The 18,284-nt window shown below is 41.3% G+C and overlaps 1 protein-coding gene across 3 annotated transcripts in view; it reads left to right on the top strand.

Moving 5' to 3' along the window:
• Positions 1 to 15,398, top strand: part of RAB30 (RAB30, member RAS oncogene family) — an 80,811-nt gene extending 65,413 nt beyond the window's left edge. For all 3 annotated transcript variants that reach the window (XM_053924386.2, XM_024572670.4, XM_024572671.3), the window contains 2 exons: positions 5,082 to 5,265; positions 7,363 to 15,398. In XM_053924386.2, coding sequence (XP_053780361.1) covers positions 5,082 to 5,265; positions 7,363 to 7,613 — 435 coding nt within the window. In that variant the 3' untranslated portion in view covers positions 7,614 to 15,398. The remainder of the gene's footprint in view (positions 1 to 5,081; positions 5,266 to 7,362) is intronic.
• Positions 15,399 to 18,284: the final 2,886 nt, after the last annotated feature.

Genomic DNA, 18,284 nt, shown 5'->3' with positions numbered 1-18,284 from the left:
TAGTTTGGCACCTGTAAGAACTATGGAGTCCAGGAGGGGGTGGTGCTTATCGAGTACCCGGTATGTGTCAGTCCCTCTACTAGGTGATTTTGCATGAGTTGCCAGGTAAATAGTAAATTGTCTTCATTCTATGTGTTTCAGAGAGGTTGAGTGACTGGTCTGTGGCTTCACAGTTAGGAAGGGAGGTAAGGCAGGATCTGAACCAGTTTGGTGGCAGGATCTGAACCAGTCTGGTGGGCTAGTGCACCCCACTGTCTTCCTGGGGTCTGCCCTGCCATGAAAGAAGAGGGGTGTGAAGGCACAATAAGCTCATCACCTTGGAGCAAGGAAAGAAAGATGATGGGTGGGTGAAATGAGGCTAAACCACACACAAGGAGGGTAGAGGGACGTGCCCCTTAGAGGTGGTGGAATCCCACTCAGATCTTCTGGACCTCAGGCCGATGGAAAGTAGCCACAACCCTGGTGTCTGCTGCACAGTGAAAACTGGCACCAGAGTCCCCGCTAGCTCCCAGCCTAAGCGTCTCAAGATGGAGCCCACGGCATTTGCATCCTTCTCCTACATGCACCTGTGTTCTGGTCTTCACACACTTTGGGAAGGACAGAGAAGTTCCCAGGTGCTCCTGCAGCATATTGCAGACACAGAGAAGTGTTTTGGACGAGGTTCCTGTGTGGGGACAGAAGTGCTCCATTGGCTCTTCCAGCTGTGACTCCAGAGTGATTCCTTGCTGTATATGTTTACACCAAACACAATAGTGATGGAGAGCTGGGGGCTCCGGAAAACAAAAACAGGGTGTGAAATCCACGTAAATGCCACCCGGAAAGCTCACAGAAGTCCTGCATTGGTGTGGGGAGAAGGCGCTAGGGCGTGGGGGTCGGAGGGAGACAGGAGTGGGCATTCAGCAGGCGTGGGCAGGAGCAGCCACTTGCGCCTCTCTGTTGTTCCAGGAGAGTGGAGGTGGCTGCCGTGTCGAGGAGCTGAGTAGAGATGACTACTGTTTCAGGCATTTTATTTCCAAGTGTCTGGGTTTCCTATTTATGTTCACGTACGTGTGCGAGTTCATTCCTCTCACCGGAAGTGTCGGTGCCTGCTGTGTGCCAGCAATGGGAGTGAGAAATGGTCCGTGCTGTTAAAGAGCAGGCTTACTTTTCTTTTCTGAATCCCCAGGTTTAGTTACTAGATTTATTCCACTTCCTGCGAACCATGACCTCATTTTTAAGTGCTCAGCTAAAAACCCATCTTTTTATAACATCTGACTCCGTCATGAGACCACAGGCCACCCAAGAGCAAGGTTGTGTCTCACTCGTGTTTGTATTCACAGCGTGGTTCCTGTCGCCATCGCCTGTTAGGGCCTCTGGACTTTCATCCGTAAAAAGTGAGGGTTGGCTATCTCCCGGATGAAGCCCTAACCCATTTGTGTGTGATTCTCTGTAGCCATACATGTAGAATCAAGGTACCAAATGGCCCTTTCCACCACATTAATCCAAGGGCCTCATTGACACTTGGACACATGAGGCCCACCTTCTTCAGTCTTTCAGTTGAAGAGGCAGAGAGGCCCAGGCTCTGCGAGGGAAACACTTGCTGTGTTATTGTTGCCCTTCTTCCTGAACATTTACTGCCACCTCTTCCTGGTGATTAAGTGTCTGTTTTGCTAGTAGTTTGCAGGTTTGCTCCGAGCCCCATAGAGACCTTGGAAAAGAGACCACCCGCTGGGCGCATGGCGGGCTGGACCAGAACCCCGGTCCCTCCTGACTTCTCCTCTGTGCCCCCTCCCCTACAAGTCTCAGTTATTTCTGAGAGGGCTTCCAGGATTGAGGACAGGAAATCAAAATTAGAAAGATGCTTACAGCTATTAAGGCTTATTGCTAACAGTAAAGGCAAAGCTGAGGAAGAGGCCCTTTTCTTAAGGTGCTGTGCTGGAGTAGAAAATACAACTAAAATGTACATAGAATTTTCTTCTATCCGTTGATATTTTAAGTCTATAATAAATAAATGAATAAAAAGTAAAATGGTAAGCTCGTCTAAAACCTTTCAACTTTAGGAGTTTCACTATAGCAATAGAAGATTTTTTGGATTTCTCTCTAATCAGGCATATTTTGTATAGATAGGAAAGTCTTGAAAGTACGCACATGTATTTGCTCATCTGACTCTCCGTCCATCCGTTTACTCATCCGTCCTGTGTTACAGCAGATGCTTTGTTCCGAGCCTGTGTTAGGTGAAGTGCCTTCGCTCCCTAGCAACTCGCTACCATCTATCTCACACACGCTGTCTGTGAGAACTTCTTCAGTACCCCACTAACCATTATGCAGAACTCCTCCTTCCTCTGTGACTCCACGGCCTTTGTTGTTCAGTTAGCCCTCGTTCAAACGGGTCTCCGCGCACCGTGGACCTCGTTAGGAAGGCAGGGGAGTACAAAATTAAGTGAGAAACAGTCCTCGCCCTTGAAGAACTCAGTCTAGCAAGGAGGCACTCCAGTGAACCAGTGATTGCAGTAGGTTGTCGTGACCGTGACCGTGAGACAGCAGAGGTGTGAGGAGGGTGGAAAGACAGCGAGGAGATAAACAGTGTAGCCCCATGCTGGGGGCGACAGTGGCTAGAAGGCCTATGGCTGTGGTATTGAGGACAGAATTGACTGGCATGAGACGAACACTAGGAGATGTTTTCTCCTGCTGGTGCCTCATAAAAGGACATCTCATATTTGATATTGTGGTTAGTTAATATTGTGTCTACCCTCCCTGTAGACTGTGAGCTCTTTGAGGTCAGGGATTGTGTGTTATTCATCTTTGTATCATCCCTGTGCTTAAGACAGTGCTCTGCATATATTAATGAGCTATAAATGCTGAAAAGGAGCAAATGAATTGCAGAGAGAAAGGTGAGACCAAGTTGACTGATAAAGGCAATGGAATATGGATATCCTCGAGAATCTCTGACAAGGCTGGAAACAGGTGGCCTCCTATGAGAAAGCATCTTGGCAGGGCAATGCAGTCAGCTTTTTAAGAAAATATTTCAGTGGCTTTAATTCTCAAAGCTGTTTTCAAGATGTGCCCATCATGAAAACATACTGATTTCTAATGATTGACAGTGTCAAATCCCATCACAAGTGTTTTTAGAGGCTCATTGTGGCATTAAAACAATAGTCTGTTGAAAAAAACCCAGTAGTCTATTGTCTAAGGTCCTGGCAGAGGGGAACCATACCCCCACCTTCAGGGCAGAGCAGAGAAGTAACTGTTGCTCAGGCAAAAGCCGGAACAACTGTATGGTCGCCTGCAGCATCCGCAGACTCTCCTGCGCACCGTCGAAGAGCAGCTGCAACTCCAAACCGAAGGAGTCTCTGCCGGAGGCAGGGACAGCCTGCCCGTCACTCGCTCGTCAGTTTCCTTGGCTAAACTGGTGTGAGCAGAGGGTGACACCAGCCGACGCATCCTGTCTGGATGCCGATGCACATTTAAATCAGTCCCTGGGAGCGGACACAGCACAGTGGCCTGAAACGAGTGCCTGCTGGCGAATGAGGAGGCCTGGAGTCCGGGTCCCAGCTTTGTGAGGAACCATTAGGTGATGGAGTTGCCTGCTAATGATGGGCAGGCCTAAACTTGCCTAAACCACTGGATTGCTGCAGGGGTTAGTCAGGATTGTCGGTAAATACCTGAACAGCCTACTGTGTGCCAGACACTCTATTTGGTGCAGGGCAAACTGTGAGTAAAATGGACCCTGACTACTTCATGAAGCTTTCAGTTGAGTGAGGAAGACAGCCATCAAACAAATGATTACAACTAAATAAATGATTCGGATGTGTCAGGTGCTGTGAGGGAGAGTTACAGAGTGGGTTGCAGGAGAGGGTATGTGGGGGTGGGGAGCCTGGCCCAATCTGAGGGGGCTTCTCCGAGGAAATGTGTTCTGCTGATGGGGGTGAATGCATTTTGTGATGTGTGAAATTTATGCAGTTAGAAGGGAAGATTATTGTTGTTATTTCTCAAGGCCTTTGGTCTTGTTCCGCACTCAGCCGTCTCTGGAGAACAGTTCTCGCTCAGTATCTTCTGCTCTGGGCAGGGAAATTCAGGGAGAAGTGAGTGCTTTGCCTTTTTCTTTGTAATTAGGACCATCAGTTATCAGGTCATGGAACTGGTAGATGACTTCAGAAAATGTGAACTCTCAGCAGGCTTACATGTTTACTAACCTTTTCTTATAAAGAAACCACTGAAGCCTAAAGAGACTAAGTGGCTTGCTCAAGGTCACAGAGCGGAAGTTGTGGAAGAAAGTCACTACTTTTGTCTGCCATAGCATTGTTCCTGTTTTCATCAACAAAGATAGCACCTCAGTGTATTCATTTGCATTTTGAACTGGTAAAGGTGGTGAGGTTGGATTTCCTCCCTCTCCCATTGCTGACTGCAATGCCAGCAGTCACAGAATGACAGCTTGCCAGCACCGTGGTAACAAGGGCAGACTCTGGGACCGTACTGCCTGGCTGAACTGGAGCTGGGACACACTCCCTGTGAGATGTGGAGCAACTTAATTAATGTCTCTGTGCCTCCTGTGAGAATTGGATACAGTAAAAGTACCCACCTCATAGTTATTGTCAGGATTAAGAGAGTTTTTACATGTGAAGTGATTAGAATAGAGCTTGACACGTAGTAAATGCTCAAAGACACAGACAACAGTGTGGTATTAGCCAGAGGGAAGGGGGTGGGGGTAGGTAGAAGTGTGCAAAACGGGGGGAGTGGAATGGAAATAGACTTTGGGGTGGTGGGTGCACAGTGCTGTGTGCAGATAGTTTTGTTGAGTTGTACACTTGAAACCTGGATGGTTTTGTGAACCAGTGTCACCCCAATAAATTCAATAAAAGAAAAAAAAAGAGTAAAGGGGAAACTCTTAAATAATCTAACAAAGAAAAATAAAACCAAAGCAGTGCCTGTCCCTAATTAGACACACACAACAGATTTTTTAAAAACTACAGGTGCTTTTTTATTAGGGCAGAAAATAACTATGAAATTATTTGGGTGAAGGTGTTTCCACTTCTGAACTAAGTAAAGCACTGCTTGCTTTCTTTGCTGCTTCTCCAACCTGACCCTTCCCGTGTGCCTTTCAGCTTCAGATCTGGGACACAGCAGGTCAAGAGAGATTTCGGTCCATCACCCAGAGCTATTACCGAAGCGCCAATGCCTTGATCCTCACCTATGACATCACCTGTGAGGAATCCTTCCGCTGCCTTCCCGAGTGGCTGCGGGAAATAGAGCAATATGCCAGCAACAAGGTCATCACTGTGCTAGTTGGTAAGTAAGGACTAACGAGGGGAGAAGTCGATTTGGGGGGCATCGGAGAGTTTATAATCACATAAAGCTTGTGCCTTGGCACCTTTCAAGAATGTAGTCTATGGCTGTATGATTCAAGCAGTCGACATTCAGTTCTGCAACCGAAGAGGAAGTGAAATCGGCCCTATCCCGTGGTGATGGTTTAGAAGAGCAACGTAGGAAACATTGCTCACTGATGTTTCTGTCCAAGGAGGCTCCAGGGAAGAAGGTCGACTGCCATGAAGTCACGTGGCTGCCAAACGTTATTTTAAATCTGATCACGACATCAAGAAACTGGTGGTCTCGGAGTAAAATATATCTCTGAAGTTGATAAGGAATTCATCAGTGAAGCAATGGTTTTTTTGCCTAAAAAATGGACTTAGGCTAAGTTTTTCCCTTCTTACATTTATGCTGACTTGAGAAATTCTAATTTTCAGAAAGAATCTACGAAGGGAAATTCTGTAGTTTGTGTCATTTTGTAGGAAGGTAGAACCTGGTTCGTGTGGGAGAAAAGCAGAATACAGCCCGTGGTTTTCTGTGGTGACAAGTACACTCACTGAGAATGGCGTTGCAGCGAAATACCAGACCATTAAAAATCCCTCTAGTGGTGATGGCAACATGTTAAGAATATATGGTGTTTAAAATGTTTTCTTCCTAAGAAGGAACATTACTATATATTCTAGCAAGACATGATTTGGAAATCTGGGTAGACAGCCTCACAGAATTCCCAGGCCAGGTGGGAGTTATCATAGAAAATGTTGCCAACTAACATGGTTGACATATCACCTTTGTCGGATTTCACAGAAAATGGAGGTAGAAATGTTTTTCAAGATAAAATACACCATGAGTTATTCATGCTGCTACTTCCATTTATAATTTAGAACTTTAGAACTTTTACTTAACCTCATTAAACATTTTAAAAAGATTTTATTTATTTTCAGAGAGTGGGGAAGGGAGGGATAAGGAGAGGGAGAGAAACATCCATGTGTGGTTGCCTCTCGCATGCCCCTGACTGGGGGCCTGGCCAACAACCTAGGCATGGGCCCCAATCAGGAATCGAACTGGTGACCTTTTCACTTCACAGGCTGCTGCTCAGTCCCCTGAGTGACTCCAGCCTGGGCTTAACCTCATTGATCTTATATCCGTAGTTCCTTTTTCTCATGCCCAAAATCCCTGTCCCAATGACACCTACATAGTTACTCATTTGTTTTATCCCCCAAAATGTTCATAGCTGCCTCAGAATAACAACGCCAGAACTACCACTGACAAGATGATTACTGCGACAATTCAAGATTTTTTCCCTTCAACTCTTTTCATTCTTGGCGTATACATGTATATGGCTGGGGACGCATAGCTAAGTTACTGTCTCCTCAACTCACGTGAAATCGTTACTCTGTGTGGTTATGCCACTTCATGATAAATGGGTCCATTTGTTTAGCTTTGCTTTCAATTTTAGGAATTGCTTTTAAACTTTAGTTTCATATTAATTGTATAATTATAATTAATTATAAAGTTATATAAAACATTTAGATTCTGAAGTCAAATCTATAAAGTAAGGTATATTTAGAGAGGTCTAGTTTCTATTCCTCCGTATCCCTTAACCTTATTCGTTTAATGGGTAACCATTATCTTTAGGATTTTGGTTTATTCTCCCCTTAAAAATAAGCAAATAAACTGTGTATATATTCTTATCCTTGTTCTTAGACAGACAGTTGTGAATTATACACACTTTCTTCTGCTTTGCTCTATTTACTTAACAATGCATCCCAGTGTCTCACTCACTGGCAGCACGTAGAGATATTCTTTGCAGCTTTTTGCAGTGGCAGATGACTCCAAATGACAATCAGTGTATGATCGTGTATTCAGCCAGGGACCGACCGATGGACATTTGGGCTGTTTCCAGTTCTTTGCCATTACAGATGGCACTGGTGTTTAAACATTCCAGTAATTACACTCCCATATGCTCTGCTTTACTTGCCCGTTGTCTGGTTCGACTTCAGATATGGAATTGAATTTTGATGTTTGCAAGCCTACAGAAAGCCAAATGATGATTCCTTCTGTGATTCTACCCCTTTTTAGGCAACAAGATTGATTTGGCTGAAAGGAGAGAGGTCTCCCAGCAGAGAGCTGAAGAATTCTCAGAAGCCCAGGACATGTATTATCTGGAGACCTCAGCCAAGGAATCTGATAACGTGGAGAAACTCTTCCTTGACTTAGCATGCCGCCTCATCAGTGAAGCCAGGCAGAACACCCTTGTGAACAATGTATCATCACCCTTACCTGGAGAAGGGAAAAGCATCAGTTATTTGACTTGTTGTAATTTCAACTAAAGGCTGAGGCACGGAGGAGCAAAAGGAATCAGCAGCTGCCCCGATGGGCCACAAATTGCTGGGGAGACCTGGCGGTGATGGTGGCTCCCGCTCTCGGACCTTCTGACTCCTGAGTTTACAAAGCATGGCAGGCCAAGGGCCTGGGCCACAGGCCGGCATTAGCAGAACATATAATGGTTTCATCCTTTTGCAGTCTGGAGGCAGAGCAAGGAAAAAATTGCACTGGGCACTCCATGACCTGCAGAGCATGTTGCTTTTGTTTTTTTAAAAAGCAAGCAAAAGCGCATTCCTGAACACAGTCCGGAGAAATCCCTCCTGCCCATCGGTGGGTACATGTAGGGGCTGTTCTTTAGGGCTTCTGGGGGCCTTGGTTTTCTTGTCCACCAGATAACCAAAACTGGGAAGGCCAAGTACTATCTCCATGGTGCGTGTTGATGACCCCATGGAGATTTTGAAAAGTGTTATTTCTCTTGTCCACAGGCACTTTCAAGAACTTTGGGATATAAAAAATGAAATGAAATCTTTACCCATGACCAACAGTTAACAGTTATTGTTTTAATAATATATACAAGTTCCACAACTCCTTTTGGTGCTAATGATTCTGCTATTTCACAGACCAAATGTTTTAGTACATTTATGTCCTTAAATGTATTTCATAGAAATAAAAAAAAATAAGGGAAGTCCATGAATCAGCACTCTTTCTCAAAGTCTCATTATACCTTTTCTAGGGTGGATTGGTTGGAAGAGAATACTTTCTTTTACATTCCCCTCTAAATCTTAACCATTTTCTCATCTTTCCTGCCCTTTTAAGTGAAAAAAAAAAGTGGAAAAATGGAAAAAAAATAATGGTAGATAATATTCTAATATAAAAGATTAGCTCTAAGACATTTCAAGTAAGTATGAGAAAACAGACCGGATCTGACCAAAATACTGTGGATGACTGGGCTGCAGTGAAGGTTCCAGGCAGAGCACAGCCCTGGGCGCAGGCACATCTGCTGCCCGGCACTATGGATCTTGGACAGACCAAGGCCTAGGATTTTGTAGGTTTTTAGTGTGAGTGAAAACAGCAACAGATGCAAACTCTCACGAACCATTTTTGTATCTTCAATGATAACCTTAGAAAATACCTGCTTTGTGGAGGCAGGTTCAATCGTCATTTGTCTCTCTTGTGTAGTAGTGTTACATTTGGACTTGCATTCTTTGTTTTTTTTTTTTTTTCTTTTCCTTTCTTTCCTGGCCTCTCCCTTTTTTTCCTCTTCCCTCCCTCCCTCTTCCTAACTGCCTCCTTTCCTTATATGCATGTGTTATGCACATCTCCAGTTCAGATGGAGGCGTATATGCCTTTACTTAGCCAATTTAAACCGGGACTCCGAAAAGGAAGACATGCTGCTGAATGTGTGTTATTTCTTCAGTGCCATACTTTGATACCGTCCAATTTGTTTACCGATACAAATGCAAATTGGAAAAATAAACCTGTGTGACGTTGATGCTCTCAGACGTTTATGTAGCTTGCTGCTTAGCATAACTGAGGGGTGAGTGGTGGAATAAGGATATAATACGTAATCCCACTGTTTCTGTAGATGATGGCAATCCCGGTCCTGATATGTTGATGTTTGAAAGCTAATTTTAAAGCAGTGAGTCCTGGAGAGATGCGAGATGGATAAAGCATTTCTAGAATTCTCTAGCAGGTTGCAGAGTGACCCATCCTTGCACATGGGGACTGTACATTATTCTTTAAGGGACTGATGCTTTTGGTTGGCCCCGCTGTGTTTGCCCTGATCGTATGAGTAAGAGAGAGCCCAGAAGCTGGAATTGTTTTTATTTTAGAATCTCTCTCTACAGGAAAGAAAAATCATTTTATTAAACACTAACCAAAAGAATTTACAGCTGTTGCCTTTTTTTCCCTCGTCTTCCCCACTAAGGCAGCAACTACAGGTATTCAGAAAACAAGTTGACCAAGTTGGGCAGAAGAATTTCTCTTTTTAAACTGTGAGGAAATGTGCCTAAGTTTAGGTTTATTATCTTTTAATTAGGGCAAAAATCCAATTACCCTCGTACATCATGACCCAACTTTGTCTCACAGCAGCAAGTGTGTTGAAAATCAAGTTGCTTTGTGAACTTGAAGTAAGACTTTTGTTAGATTGGACAAATTTATGTAAAATAACAGCTCTTAGAGTTACTCTTGCATTCTGAAATTCTTATTCCCTAAGGCTCACCCTCCTCTATCTATTGCTGGCTGCACTTACAAGGGGATTAGAACGCTTTGCTCCTGGCCCCTTTCCTCCCTGTTACTCCTTCCAGCGTTTCCGTAACTTAGTCACCCAGCCATTGCCCAGGAGAATGTAGGCCTTCCCTGCCCCACTTGGTTGTGTGAATTCCAGATTAGGCTTTATGGACACTTGGTCACTGATGTAGCTCAAGTTTGAAAATAACCCCTGACAATATTGTAGGTGCTTAATAAGTATAGTTGAATGAATAAATTAGTGCCAAGAGGAACAGTTAAATCAAAATTTCTCAAAAAGAACTTGAGAAAGGATGTTAATTAAATGTCATCTCAACCCAGGCCAGGACCTAAACTTATTTGTTTGCCTACTAGTTCTTGTCACGGCAATATTTGCCAAGGTGAGTTTTCTTAAATAAAAATGAGTTCCCATTTAATGGTGGGTGGAAAAGGAAGTTGCTTTCTCATAATTCAGTTTGGTTTGACCTGACTCATAAGGCTGTCAGGCTCCATGTCTACTTGAATTTTTGGTGTGATCTTTCTTCTTTTATTAAAGTTACTAAATATGTGACAATGTATCATATTCATGTCATGAATCAGGTTTGGGAAAATCTGTGAAATCATATAGCTTGCTGATATTAATGATTTTTTATAGCTTTGTGTAGACTGCATCCTCAAAGGATTTTATGCTTTCTCCTTTACCTATGCAAGGCTTTTTATTCCTTTATATTGCCTCTATTAGATGTATTGAATTATGTTAACATTTAATTTTGATTATACGGGGCCAGTTACCCTTTCTGTGGATTACTTAAATTAGCCTATTAGTTTTTCCTGGCCTTTCTTTTTCCCTTTTAGTCATTTCATGTTCTGTCTCTTCCTGAGTAAAGTAGCAAAAAAAACTCAAAGTGGAAGTCAAATGGATTGATTTAACAATGTATTAATTCCTGACTTAGGGTTTGCTAAAAGCCACTGGCAATAATAAGATATTTGGATTAGGATTATTTATTTTAAGGAATTTAGACGTCTTGGAGGGTGGAGGGAGAATTTAATGGGAAACTGGACTCATCTGTTCATGATTGCATGCCCTTGGAAGACACTGGTGACTTCCAGTGTTAGACCAATGATTTCCCTCACTTACCCTTTTAGCTGTCCCATAATTCTTCCAGATTTAGCATCAGCTCTCAGGTAATGAATCATTCTGAATAAGTATCAGTTGTGAGTGATTTTGAATTGGTCCTCTAAAATGAAAACATCTTTTTTTTAATAAACCAAGCCACACCAGTCTCTGGAAGAGTTTCTCTAGGGTTTGCCCTTTCTTTCATCTAGAATTTTTCTTTTTAACTGCAACTGGTTACTTACTTTCCTCATTCATGGTCCAGACAGATGTGTTTAATGCAAGTATAATAATACTTTTAAGACTTAACCAGAACATCAAAAGTAGTGAAAAAAACATATGTATCCCATCTTTCAGACATAAGGAGTATAGTTCACTAACTTTGGGATAAGAGAGGGATGTGTTTTCTTCTTTTCAGATTTCATTTCTGTCACATGAGCCTACTTGTATTCGCAAGGAACACTGTTTCCCCACACATCCTTCACATTGGGTAGAAAGCACACTGAGTTAAGAACTTGTCATCTCTTCAGACAACTATTAATACTGTTAAGTTGCCTAATTATTAGTATGTTAGACCAAGGGAGATGAACACGTCATCTCCTTTCCTAAGTCTGTAACATTGGAATGTTGGAAGCCATACTTGGACATTAAAAACAAATTGAAGCATAAAAGGAGATGGTTAAGGGATTTAAAATTTAAGACATCTGAATATTTGAAGGATTTGGGGAGATAAGGCTTGGGGAAGAGGAATGCAATTAGTGCATTAGAGCAAGACTCTGGGGCTCAAAGGGGTGTGATGAGGCCTGTTAAACAGAGGCCAGAGGGTTCGCTGTGACGGCGCTGCTGCAGCCATGGTCCCTGTCAGGTGGACGTTAGGTAAGACCTCAGCAGAGGTGATGCAGAGAGGATCCCAGAATTGATCAGGCATCGGACCAGATGACCTACTAACTTAAAATTCTATGTTGCAGTGCTTTGCTCCTCGTAACACATTCAATTAAATGTGTTGACCCATACAGATAATGGTTTAAAAAAAAAAAGGCTGCCAAAAGTGCACCCTACCTTCCAGGAAGGAGGTTGGTTACACGTTGTTGGGCCAGACTACTTGCCCTTATGCCCTAGGCTAGAATTCCTTTGTCAGTCCATTTGTTGATGTCCTGTTGAAATCACAAACTTCAGTTAAAACATTTTTTTAAAGGTGGTGTCTTAATAGAAGTTACATGAAATCATGAAAATTGTGTTTTTGTCACTTGGCCAAAAATAGATCAGGCTCAGTTTGGTGAATAATTGGTGTCCTTCAGGATTTCAGGATAGGCCTTTTTAGTAGAGCAGAATCTTCAGTTAAAGACCCCATAAATACACCAACATGAGGTGCACAGCTCCCATCAGAGATGGGCGGATAAATGACCGGCATAAAGGAGTCTCCGATATCTATTTTGGAAAAAAAATAACATTTTGTTACTTGGTTTGATTCTCTTGGAAAAAAACCAAAAACATGATCTGAAAATGATTTTAACAGAAAGGAGGCCAAATTGCTTCATGTACAAAGTAACAAAACGCAGGTCTTTGAAAATGAGAGATAACTATAAACATTTGCTAATAAATCCCATGACACAAATGATTCCACCTGCAAAACAACCTGCGTCCTTGCTGGGCTGATAGATTTCATTGGTCTTTATTAAATAATAAAGTCATTGGTCTTGCATCAGTAGAAACACCTGAATTTGGGTGAGACTTCCTTTGATTCCTTTAGCTAAAAGCACAGAGCATAAAAGCTATCCATCTCTTAGTTGACTTCATGAAACACGAGTCAAAATTTTACTTTCCCACTGAGTTAAAGCAGAACTTTTGGAGATGTTTTATTCTAGTTCCTGAAGGAATCCCTAGAGGGCCGTGATTCTGACACATAAGGGAAGGATGAAGGGAGGTATATAGAGGGTGCCTGGAGTCCGAGTACTGCCATGGGCTAGTGAACTTTATGCAAAGTACAATCTCTTGAGTATCAGTTCCCTCACCTATAGACTTATAATGCCTGTGGGGACTGTGAAAATTAGATAAGATAAATTGAAAGTACGGTGCTTAGTAACAGTAAGCACTCATATATTAGTTCTTTTCTCTTTGATTAAGAGCAGACTTTGGCTGCTCTGATGCAAGTATAGATCCTTAGGACAAAACAAAGAATCCTTTTTCGTTTTGAAGAAAAGAACTCCATCTGAAAGGGCCTTTGGGCACTACTGTTACCCAAGACTTCATTTCTTTACATACTTCAGGAAAGGCATTCTCTCTCTCTCCCCCTACAGGCAATTCCAGGGTCGTAAACTCCTCATTAAGGAAATTTAACCTTATTACTGAAATACCTCATTGTGCAATTTGAACCTTTATTCTTGATTCTGTTCTTCATGGGAAGAAAACTGGGTGATCCTATCTTTTCAAGGGGTCATGTTTGCCATTTATTATTGCCCTTTTTCCTCATTTTTAAAAATGACAGTCAGAAAAGCTCATTAAGGTGGTAATTATTCCTTGAGGGAATGTCAGGATAGGTATTTATAATAAATTCTTAGCTTCTTATTGGTGTGATTTAGATTATAATCTTACTGTTGGCTAACTCTTATGTTACGTATTTTCTTTATCGAACATAATTGATAACAAAGTGTGCTTCTGAAGAATTATTCTGGCTGTGGGGCCCTAGTTTCTTTCTCTTAGTAAAAATGCAGTCATAATTCTAGTTATACCATCTGCTTTTAGAGTTTAATTTCATAGATGACATTATTTGATAGATGTAATTACCAACGTTGAAATTTAGCTGGGGTTCTTTCCCTGTTTATGTGTGTACTAAATTCTGAAATAACAATTGTAATACCAAATGTCTAATTAAGCAAAAATTCATGTACAGCATAACAAAAGATAAGAATCTGGTCTGTTAGGATAATTTGTAACTAGTTGGTTGAATGCTGCATAGCTTTTGTTTAAGGTTAGTTTTGCCTGGATTAAATAACAGTAGCAAGACTTGATAAACCCTCTGAAAAACAGCTGCTAAACATACTGCTTTCTCAAATGTAATCCACAGGAATAAATATTCTCTTGTCCTATACACTCGCAGAATGCCAGTGGATCTTTCTTACAGGCTATTTGATAAGGAATGCTAATTCATTTAAATAAAGTTTTCAACAACCCTCATATCCCTTTAAGTTGTGTTGGGGCTCTCAAGTCCCTGTTGCAGAACAATTCCAATGACCGAAACGCTAGCTTCTAATTTCTGCTCCCTGCAGGGTCCTGTCCTCTAGACACACCAGATGGCTGGAGCTCCTTTGACAATAGGTAAGGGAGCTACGTAAATGTGTAAGTGTAAATGTGTGAGTAAAATTACTGGCTTCAGCAGCCCCCCCTTAAAAAACCCAAAACTGCTCAAAATTTCAGAGAAGAAAGGGTTAAGAAGAGATTGTCGATCATCTAAAGGGAAAAGTGCCCCGTGTATATTGCCGCATACAGTTTGGTGCCTGACTTTTCGTATAGGGATGAAAAGTGCAAAAATACATCATTCTGGAGGGCTTCTCAGCAGCTAGCGAAATATTTAGAGAAGCTGTTATACAAAGATTTAGAGTCCTTGACTCCCCCCGCCCACCTGTTCCCTATCTCTTCTCATTAAAACATGGACTTCAACATCGTTTTAGTATGTGTGTCAGTCATCAAATCTTAGGAACTCAATTCTTAATATTTGCTCTTGGTTTTAAGCATAGGCTCTCAATAATATCTGAATACACCCGTGTATCAAATCTAACCATCAGCTTCAATGCAAACATAACACTTGGCTCTAAATGTTAATATGCAGATATTAACAGTACACTATTCCATGCCTTACGTGATCATGTATTTTTTCTTAATAAAAAGCCTGTTGGAAATATAAGCCCATGATGACCATTTTGTAGAAAGGTGATTTTTTGAAAACTTCAATCAATATTAAAAAGGAGGGATGAAGTTGCACTCTCTCTAAAAAATTAAAATATAATCCACACACCATATAATTCTGTGTACGGCATTTTTTGCTGTAGACATCTTTGTCGGAAACATTTTTGCTATATAACTGTTCATAAGGCCATTTTGCTATTAAAAATGATAAAATATAGTAACTCTTGTTTTTTGTTTGGTTTCATTTCTCCATTGACAAATCAATCAACTGCTGTAAAAAAAGATAAAATAACTGGTTGACAGTTTGGTTGGTTTCATTTCTTCACTGACAAATCCACTTCCTTAATATTTTTAAGACAACACATTTAAGCTAGTTGTCAGTTTGGTTTCCTGTTACCATTGATGAAATTCTCTCAGTTACTCCCATTTCGGTATTACATACAAATCTTAGCTAGCCCTTATGATGGTCTACACAGTGGTAAGTAAAGATGCTTACAGTGAAAGCACTTAGGACGATACAGCTCACTCTAAAGTGTACAGGTCAGTGTTATTTAGTATATTTACAGAGTTGTACAACCATTACCACTACATGTCTCCAGAACCACCATCCCCCCCAAAGAAACTCTATACTCGTTTGCAGTTACTCTCCCTCCCTCCTCCCCCAGCATCTGGCAAGCACTGCTTTACTTTCTGTCTCTACGGATTTGGGCTGTCCTGGGCATTTCACATACATATAATTATACAATGTGTGGTCTTTTGTGGCTGACTTCTTTCTAAATTTAGCATAATGTTTTCAGGTTTCATGCTGTAGCATGAATCAATACATTCTTTTTATGACTAAATAATATTGCATTGCATGTATGTATATACCACACTTTATTTGCCCATTCATCAGGTGATGGGTATTTGGGTGGTTTCCACTTTTTGGCCACTACAGATACGCTGCTGTGAACACTGCATTCAAGTTTTCTGTGGACATTGCATACACACGTTTTCACAGCTCTCTTAAAAGCAGGTAGTCTTGCAAATCAAGAGTGTGTGTTTATTTAAGCAGAACATCTTAAACTCCTACTTAGGTAATGCGACTTACACTCTTAAATCAATTGTTCACTTAGGAGACCCCTAAATAACAGCTAACTCTCCAACATGTCCATAAGAATTTTTCCATGAGCCTATTATTTAGCTACGATAATCATTTTCATGAAGACTGCTTCAGTTGTCATCATACAGAGAATTTCTACAGTCCTTTCCATTGTTTCAAAGGACAGCTACAAATCATGCTGGAGAGAAGTACTCAATCTTTCAGGATTCCATGAAAGAGCACCTTTAATACACATTTTCCTTTACATATCAATTGTCTTTTACAGTTTGGATTTTTCTTCTTGAAAAGGGATTGAAAAATAGCCAAACCACCTGACTGTCCATTGTAGCTTGTGTTTATGATTAAGAATTATAATTCATGCTGATAGTCAAAGTAAAAGATGTATTTTTTGTGCAAAGGATGAATGTATCAACAACTATTTGTAACAGATTTTTAAAAATCATGAATGGAAATTGCTCTCCCATGTACTTGTACATAAATAAGTATTTCCTGTTGCCCACACTGGGAGGATATGCTATCAGAGTATATAAAAAACACATGAGCTTTAGGTACACCACCGTCTTTCAGCATGACACGGAACATGCTCTGGACTTGGCCATCTGGAGACCTGGGTTGGTTGATTCTCTTAACTGGCTAGCCTGGACAAGTCATTTAACATTTTGCACCATGGATCTCTCCTCTGTAAAGTAAGGGGCTATACTGAATAATCTTTATGGCCTCTGAGAATACTAAATAAGATTGCTATATTCAGGATGTGAAAAGTGTGTGTTATTTCTAGTGGTGAGAAAGATGCTTTATCCAATGATATCTTGGAAGTATCAGTACACTAAGAACAAGGAGTCAAATTCTAGTCTCAGTTCTGACACTGAGGAGCTGTGGGACACTACATATTTTCAATTACATATTATATGGTGGTTTTATATTCTTTAGAGATATCACTTAAGATATTATCCTTCATTAAGAATGAGACTACTTACTTATCACTAGGAAGGCATTCATTTGGCCATTCATTTACTCACCATATACAACAGGGCAGGTGCAGGAATCTGTGTTTAGGTGTCCCCTATCTCCACTGTAGTGGTCATGGATTTTCACTTTTTTTTTTTTTTTTGAAATTCAACCCCATCCCAACTCTTGTCTCACACCCTCTGCCTTGGGACATGCATTTAAAAGACAAATGTCTTATGAAAGGATATTCAGCATCACTAGCCATCAGAGAGATGCAAATTAAAACCACAATAAGATACCACTTCACACAGGTCAGAACTGCCATTATAAACAAATCAACAACAACAAGTGCTGGCAAGGATGTGGAGAAAAGGGAACCCTGTTGGTGGGAATGCAGACTGGTGCAGCCACTATGGAAAACAGTATAGAATTTCCTCAGAAAACTGAAAATGGAACTGCCTTTTAACCTGGCAATTCCACTGCTGGGATTATACCCTAAGAATCCTGGAACACCGTTCAAAAGAACCTATGCACCCTGATGTTCACAGCAGCATGATTTACCATAGCCAAGTGCTGGAATCAACCTAAGTGCCCATCAGTAAGTGAGTGGATCAAAAAACTGTGTTACATTTACACAGTGGAATACTATGTAGCAGAAAGAAAAGAGCTCTTACCCTTTGCTACAGCATGGATGGAACTGGAGAGCATTATGCTAAGTGAAATAATCCAGGTGGTGAAAGACAAATATCATATGATCTCACCTATAAGTGGAACCTAATGAGCAAAACACACAAGCAAGCTAAATATAACCAAATACACTGCAATAAAGAACAAACTGACAGTAACCAGAAGGGTGGGGAGAGGAAGCTAACAAGGGAAAGAAGGGAAAGGGTTGTCAAGGAACATGTATAAAGGACCCATGCATAAAGCCAAAGGGAGGAAGGATTGAGGGTGGGTGGGAGTGGGTGGGGTGGGGGAAAGTGGTAGCAGGAAAGGGAGACAACTGTATTCGAACAACAATAAATAAAAGTAAATAAATAAAAGAAATAGCTTAGGTTAAGCGTACAGTGCGGCACGGAGCACGGCAAACCTAACAGGATGACACGGGGACTAAATCTATGACTTTGGCCTCCCTGGAATGGTGATTTTCAGTTAACTAATAAGCACAGGCAATCTGTAACCTTAGATGTCATCATATAACATTTATAAAATACTGGGTTTTGCAGAATCATTTACTATAACTTTGTTATTGTCTACAGCTTCTCTGCAGTGTATGAAACTTACTTTTTGCTATTTTAGCACCTTCACTAGGAGGATGTTTGCAGAAATTTCTTTTCTGAATTTAGACACGCTGTGGTTTTAAGTGTCCTATTAGTGTTGAAG

This window comes from Desmodus rotundus, chromosome 5 (assembly GCF_022682495.2).
Source record: "Desmodus rotundus isolate HL8 chromosome 5, HLdesRot8A.1, whole genome shotgun sequence".
NCBI lineage: Eukaryota > Metazoa > Chordata > Mammalia > Chiroptera > Phyllostomidae > Desmodus > Desmodus rotundus.
This window is presented reverse-complemented; position numbering and strand designations above follow the sequence as displayed.